The 7,871-nt window shown below is 40.3% G+C and overlaps 1 protein-coding gene across 1 annotated transcript; it reads left to right on the top strand.

Moving 5' to 3' along the window:
* Nucleotides 1-5,177: 5,177 nt before the first annotated feature.
* On the top strand, nucleotides 5,178-6,719 carry tcf15 (transcription factor 15). The gene is made up of 2 exons (XM_039010207.1): nucleotides 5,178-5,666; nucleotides 6,654-6,719. Exons 1-2 carry the CDS (start codon nucleotides 5,178-5,180, stop codon nucleotides 6,717-6,719), a joined length of 555 nt encoding a protein of 184 aa, XP_038866135.1.
* The last annotated feature ends 1,152 nt before the right edge of the window (nucleotides 6,720-7,871 follow it).

Here is a 7,871-nt window from a genome sequence, read left to right as displayed (position 1 = left end):
GTTTATTTACTCAACACTTCACTTTCTCCCACCGCCCAAGAAAACCCTCTCAGCATGGGGTGAGGGTAGGTTAGCTACTGAGGGAGATGGGGTTTAGGAAAGAAATCACTTTAAAAAAAAAAGTTTATCAAGAAAGAATAGAATTTTGTCCTTGATACAGACTATACCTATTTTTATATATAATTTTTAAGTAACTGTTTACAATTTTTTTTTTTATTAATTGTTCGTTCATGACAGATTATTTATATTGTGTCAGCAATGTTAGCACATTTTGAGGCTCAAATTTGAAGGGTTTGGGCGGGGGTTCTCTTCGACATAAGACAGACCTCTCCACCTCACTGGCTACAGCTCCTTCCACTGGGCCTACAGGAGCTGTTTGTGACAGTGAGAAAACAAACCTCAGCGGATGACAGGACCATAAACTTCAGACAAACATGCCAGTCACGCAGGACCACGTTCCCTCTCTCTTCTCTCTTCAAAAATGTGTAAACCTCTCTAAACTATCTCAGCTCAAAATAATCGATGGAGAAAATTAAGTTTTCAATAAATATAAATAGCCTAGATTAAATTGTGTGATTATCGTTTTGATGATAGCTAAATAATGGGTTTAGTGCTGCACATTTTGGGAAGCACCAAAGTGAAAGGTCACACAATAAATCAAATCAAATTTAATTTGTCACATGCGCTGAATACAACTGGTGTAGACTTTACTGTGAAATGCTTGCTCACGAGCCTTTCACAACCAGGCAGTTTAAAAATAATAATACAAATTAAAATAATATAGTAACACAAGAGGAATAAAATAAAATACACAAGAATGGAGCTACAGTGCCTTCAGAAAGTATTACCCCTTGACTTTGGCTATTCTGCTTTGTTGTGTTACAGCCTGAATTCAAAATAGATTAAATGTATTGTTTTTCTCTTAACCATCTACACACAATACCCTATAATGACAAAGTGAAATCATGTTTTTAGAAATGTTAGCAAATCTATTCAAAATAAAATACCGAAATGTCTCATTTACATAAGTATTCACAACCCTGAATGTTAGAATCACCTTTGGCATCGAGTACAGCTGTGAGTCTTTCTGGGTAAGTCTCTAAGAGCTTTGCACACCAGGAGTCTACAATATTTGTAACTTATTATTTTTTTAATTCTTCAAGCTCTGTCAATTTGGTTGTTGATCATTGCTAGACAGCCATTTTCAAGTATTGCCATAGATTTTCAAGACGATTTAAGTCAAAACTGTAACTAGGCCACTCAGGAACATTCAATGTTCGCTTGGAAACCAACTCCAGTGTATATTTGTCCTTGTGTTTTAGGTTGTCCTGCTGAAGGATAATTTATCTCCCAGTATCTGTTGGAAAGCAGACTGAACCAGATTTTCCTCTAGGATCTTTCTTATGCTTAGCTGTGCTTAGCTGCATACCCATAACATAATGCAGCCGCCACCATGCTTGAAAATATGAAGAGTGGTACTCCGTGTTGTGTTGTGTTAGATTTTCCCCAAACATAACACTTTGTATTCAGGACATGAAGTTAATTTATTTTATAAATTTTTTGCAGTTTTACTTTAGTGTCTTATTGCAAACAGGAAGCATGTTTTGGAATATTTTTATTCTATACAGGCTTCCTTCTTTTCACTCTGGCATTTAGGTTAGTATTGTGGAGTAACTACAATGTTGTTGATCCATCCTCAGTTTTCTTCTAGCACAGCCATTCAACTTTAAGTGTTTAAAAGTCACCATTGGCCTCATGGTGAAATCCCTGAGTGGTTTCCTTTCTCTCCGGCAACTGACTTAGGAAGGATGCCTGTATCTTTGTAGTGACTGGCTGTATTGATACACCATCCAAAACTGTAGAACTTTTTGAGGATCCGAGGGCCCAAACCAAATATTTTCAGCCTCTTGAGGGGGAAAAGGTCCTGCCGTGCCCTCTTCATGACTGTTCGGGTGTGTGTGGACCATGTTAAGTCTTTAGTGATGTGCATGCCAAGGAACTTGAAGCTCTCGACCCACTCCACAACAGCCCCGTCAATGTGGATGGGGACATGCTCTCCCCTCTTTCTTCTATAATCCATCATCTACTCTGTAGTCTTACTGAAGTTGAGGGAGAGTTTGTTGTCCTGGCAACACATTGCTAAGTCTCTGATCTCCTCCCTGTAGACTGACCCATCGCCGTCGGTGATCAGGCATACCACCGTCATGTCGTCAGCAAACTTGATGATGGTGTTGGAGTCGTGCGTGGCCACACAGTCATGGGTGAACAGGGAGGACAGGAGGGGACTAAGCACACATCCCTGAGGGGCCCCCTTATTGAGGGTCAGCATGGTGGAGGTGTTGTTGCCTACCCTCGCCACCTTGGACCGGCCTGTTAGGAAGTCCAGGGTCCAGTTGCAGAGGGAGGGGTTCAGTCCCAGGGTCCCTAGCTTGGTGATGAGCTTGGAGGGGACTGTGGTATTGAACGCTGAGCTGTTGTCTATGAGCATTTTTACATAGTTATTACCCCTCTTATCCAGTTGAGAGAGGGCAGTGTGAGGTGCAACTGAGATTGCGTCATCTGTGGATCTGTTGGTGCGGTCTGCAAATTGGAGTGGTTCTAGGGTGTCTGGGATGATGGTGCTTATGTGTGTTATGACCAGCCTTTCTATGCCCATTTCATAGTATTTTAGATGCAAGTGCTACAGGGCGATAGTAATTTAAGCAGGTTACCTTGGCGGTCTTGGGAACATGGACAACGGTGGTCAGGTTGAAACATGTTGGGATTACAGACTGGGACAAGGACAGATTGATAATGTCTGTGAAGACACCTGCCAGCTGGTCTGCGCATGCTTTGAGAACGTGCCCTGCTATTCCGTCTGACCCGGCGGCCTTGTGATTGTTAACCTGTTTAAATGTTTTGCTCACATCGGCCAGGGAGAGCGAGATCACACAGTCATCCATAAAAACATGGGCTTTCATGCAAGGCACAGTGTTATATTCCCCGAAGAGAGCATAAAAGGCATTTAGCTCGTTTGGGAGTTCTGCATCGCTGGACAACTCATGGCTGGTTTTCCCTTTGTAATCCGTTATCATCTGCAAGCCCTGCCACATACGATGAGCGTCGGAGCCGGTGTAATAGGATTCAGCCTTCCTCCTATATTGTCCTTTTGCATGTTTGATGTCTCGTCAGAGGTCGTAGCGGGCTTTCTTGTATGTATCCATGTCTGTCTCTCGTTCATTGTAAGGGGTAACTCTAGCCTTTAGCCCAGTGCGGATATTGCCTGTAATCCATGGTTTTTGATTTGGATACGCTCTTATAGTCACTGTGGGGACAACATTGTCTATGCACGTATTGATGAAGCCTGTGACTGTTATGGTAAACTCTTCAATGCTATCGGATGAATCCCAGAACATATCACAGTCTGAACTAGCAAAGCAGTCTTGTAGCCTTGCTTCTGCTTCTTCCGACCACTTCTGTATTGAGCACATCACAGGTACTTAATGTTTGAACTTTCGTTTGTAAACAGGAAGCAGAAGAATGGAGTCAAGGTCAGATTTGCCAAAGGGAGGATGAGGGAGGGCCTTGTTTGCATTTATGTGGGTAGAAGTAAAGTGGTCTAAAGTTTTAGAGGTCCTAGTGGCGCAGGAGACGTGTTGGTAAAAGTGAGGTAGGACGGTTTTAAGTCTTCCCGTGTTAGTCTTAACCCACCAGAAACGCTGCCTCTCGATGAACGGTTTCTTGTTTTTTTATGGCCCCATACAGTTTGTTGAGTGTCAGAGTGGTGTTGACTTGTGGAGGGATGTAGACAGACGTGATAATTACGAATGCGAACTCTCTTGGTAGATAAAACGGTCTGCAGCTTACCATGAGGTATTCTACATCAGGTGATCAAAAGCTCAAGATTTCCTTCACACTTGAAGCAGAACACCAGTTGTTATTTATGAAAAAACACACTCCACCTCTTTTTGACTACCCCGAAGCCGGCGTCTGATCCTGCCGCTGCATGGAGAATCCACTGAGTACTACGTGCATAGCGTCATCATCCAGCCACGTTTCAGTAAGACATATAATATTGCTGCTTTTCAAGTCTCTCTGATAGGAGACTCGAACAAAGCTCATCCATCTTATTCTCGAGTGACTGAACATTTGCCAATAGAACGGAGAGGAGCGCCGTTCAGTTTTCTCTTTGTCTAAATTTCACTAGGACTCCACCTCATCTCCCGTGTCTACACCTAAACCGTTTTGGTAGCCCATGGATCTAAATAATAGGATCCAGTATGAACAGTGGAACAGCTGAGTTGGAGTCGTATTTGAATTCGAAATTGAGGTTAAACTGGCGATCTGATGTCCAGAAGTGCTTGGAGGTCATATGTGATAATCATATGAATTTTCTGTACAAAAAAAGTAAAGATAAACAAGATAAAAGTCACTACATGGCAAGGTTGGGTTGGAACTCATAAGATGTCGACCTTCTCAGTCAGCGCCATCTTTATTGTCCTTATTTTAAACAATTAATTAGGCCTATAAGGGTTCATTACTGATCTATCAAATACATATACTTTTTTTTACTGTCAACAACATATAAACCGTTACAGCCACCTTTAAATTCTACCTTTATGTAATGGAAAGTGTTACCAAAAGTTTTAGAAATGTAACTTTTAAACTGTGATATGCATAATAATAATTAATTTAACATGCATGACTATAACAGCCTTATTCTATTAAAATATTCATTGCCAGGCGACTTATTATAGACAATAATAAATCGTATTATTATCATTACAGGCCTATTAAAATCCAATTAAATAGACAATACAGGCAATTGAAAAATAGATGATGAAAAATAGATCGTATTTACTGTAGTAGTCTGCAATAGGCTGGTTATAGGGTCAACATCTCGATTGGAGGCTGAACATTCCATGCCTTGAACAACTCCTCCCATCCAACTATAAGAGCTATGTGGGCCGGTACACTGACTATGAGATGCTCAAGACTTTGAAAAAACACGTGGCTGAGGAAAACTAGACATTTCAAACTGTTTTTGGAAATACCATTAGGCCTATTTTAGACATAGGCCCAGTCTACATTAGGTCACCAAGATGCATGCATAGAAGATTCATTCGTTTAGGGATTTGTTTGCTCCTCTTATTTTTTCTTGGGCCATCGTTTTAGAGACCCAGACCAAAAACCTTTCGATGATGACCTTTGCCATGCTGCGGCCAATTGCGACTCATCTGATCAGCTACCCGGACCTGAGTATGATGTCCGAGGACGAGGAGAACCGCAGCGAGAGCGACGGCAGCTCGGATCAGAGCTATGGATGCTGCGCATCCGCGGACAAACGGCGGAGGATTTCTCTAAAGTCGGGAGGCAGCAGTGTTGTCATTGTGAAACAGCGGAACGCAGCCAATGCCAGGGAGCGCGACCGAACCCAAAGTGTCAACACTGCATTTACTGCACTTCGGACTCTAATACCCACTGAGCCAGTGGACAGAAAGCTCTCCAAGATTGAGACGCTTCGCCTAGCATCAAGCTACATCTCCCACCTCGCCAACACCCTGCTGCTCCGTGACGGGAATGGAGATGGACAACCTTGTCTTGGCGCGGTTTACGCGCAAGGAGAGAGCGGAGGAAAGCAGCCTCGCACCATCTGTACCTTCTGTTTGAGCAACCAAAGAAAAGGGGTAATTAAATGCGTTTTATTAAATATTATTGTCCACAATTCAAGTGGAAAAGGTTTAGATCAGTGAAGAAAACAATAGCTTGAAAACATGGCTGAATGTCAGGCAAATAGCAATCCAATTATAGACAGGCCCTGCCTATCACGTTGTTGGGAAGTAATATGGTCTTACGTTGGAATTATTTGTTTTTGGAAGACTTACATTTTACACTGATTGACATTTCCAAGTCAAAGGAAGGAAATTATTATTTGTTCTATTCTGTATCGAAATCTTCGTGCGTAAAACAATATTTTCCGCATCTTCGCACGAGGCGTCATTATGCCCATACTGAGGGGCCAACGTGACCCCTAAATTTGATAAATGTGATGAATAATAATATACACAGTATAGTTTCTTTTACAATTCATTTTACGTTTCTTTTACTTATTTCTTTAACTTGTCTTTTACAATGTGTTTTAATTAATTCAAGGATATTGAATTTGTTCATCGGTGTGCCCTCAAGATGACGTCTCTTTCTTCCACTGCCAATGTTTAATGTATTAGCATTTTGAAGAACAAAATATTAAAAATATATAGGATAGCCTATTATTTTGTAAAAAGAAAACATACATTGTTTGCACAAGTTTTTTAATTGATTTGAATTTATGCCTAATGCAATATTCAATACACATTTATAACAGAATAGTATTACATTACATTTATGTAATACACTTTAAGTAACCTTAAATCAGTGGCGCTAATACTATATCAGCATCGCCATCATTATTATCATTGTCATCCTCGTCATCATTATTATCATTGTCATCCTCGTCATCATTATTATCATTGTCATCCTCGTCATCATTATTATCATTGTCACCATCGTCATCATTATTATCATATACTGTATACTGTTGTTTATGTTTTGTTGTTGGTTGTGGTGATATGCAGTGCCATTTGGAAATTGTTCACTTATTAATTGTCCACAAAAATGTGCTTTCTTTTTTCCAGATAAAGGATGGCAAAGACTGTCTGAAGATGCGAGGCGTTGATTCTCTGAGGGTGAACCGCAGATAGAAGACCGTGAAACACAACAGCAAGAACCAGAACCAGATCTCCTCATCCACAAACTCAGGGAACACTAAAAGCAGGCCATAACAGAACCATTCTCATCATGCTGGAGAACATTATATAACAAGAGACTATTTATACTTGAGAGAATGCCGTGAGAGGCAGGGAACAAACCAATGTCCAATGTGAAGCCTTTAACAAATGCAGTGCATTTATAGATAGAGAAATTATAGATGTGTATATTTGTGTGATATTTGTGTTGTACATGTATTACATTTTGAAATAAAATAATTGTTTTATCTAAATGATATTTCTCCTAGTAGTTTTCTTTCCTTTGAACACATCTGTATATTCCTCCTCTATTGTTGCAGTTAAGATGAATTTAAAGACACATATGACAGACCTATTCACTTGATTCCTTGTCTAGTTCATGACAGGGCACAGAAAAACAGGAAAACGTTGAGACTGAGATTTGAGGACTTTTCCTTATTTATTCTTTATGTTGCTAAGGATTTCCTCATGGCAACCCCTGTGCCAGAGCAGATGGCATGTGGTCAGTTAGGGAACAATGTTATAATGTCATGAGAAATGTTACATTGACTAAAACAGCATTTACAATTAAAGCATGTAGGGTCGGGTATTGATTGTAAATGTTTTTGTTAATGCAATGTAAAACTATAAAAGCTTTGGAGGTGGTACAAGTAACCATATTCTGAAATTACATGCATTTATGTGTGTGTACTGTGCGATCCAAGATAATGACATTTGCTGCATTCAAAACAAAACCCTGGGAAAAGGAGTCCAACAGTTTAAGAGTACAAAATAAGGTTAACATCCTCAAGAGAATTAAGCTGGGTGCTATCGTCTGCTGGGTGGCATGTCCAAGAGGCTTGCCAATGAATACCTCAAATGGCAGGTTTATTTAGTCTTAACAGTAACACAAGAAAGATAAGGAGAAAGGAGCCCTCTACATTAAGCACTTATCTAGATATCCTTGATTAGACTCAAATCTATTTCAGTTTCAGTCAAACAATCAGGAGCTCAATTGAAAGGTTTTCTCTCGCTCTCTCTCTCTCTATTCAATTTCAATTTAAGGGACTTTATTGGCATGGGAAACATATGTTTACATTGCTGAAGCAAGTGAAATAGATAATGAAC

This window comes from Salvelinus namaycush, chromosome 16, assembly GCF_016432855.1.
Source record: "Salvelinus namaycush isolate Seneca chromosome 16, SaNama_1.0, whole genome shotgun sequence".
Lineage (NCBI taxonomy): Eukaryota > Metazoa > Chordata > Actinopteri > Salmoniformes > Salmonidae > Salvelinus > Salvelinus namaycush.
Note: the sequence above shows the minus strand (reverse complement) of the source record. Positions and strands in the feature narration are given on the sequence as shown.

Excerpts from the sequence above, each read along its gene's own strand:
- tcf15 (XM_039010207.1), top strand. The coding sequence starts at position 5,178 with ATGATGACCTTTGCCATGCTGCGGCCAATTGCGACTCATCTGATCAGC. Across the intron at positions 5,667-6,653 it reads TGAGCAACCAAAGAAAAGGG|ATAAAGGATGGCAAAGACTG; the intron begins GTAATTAAATGC and ends TCTTTTTTCCAG.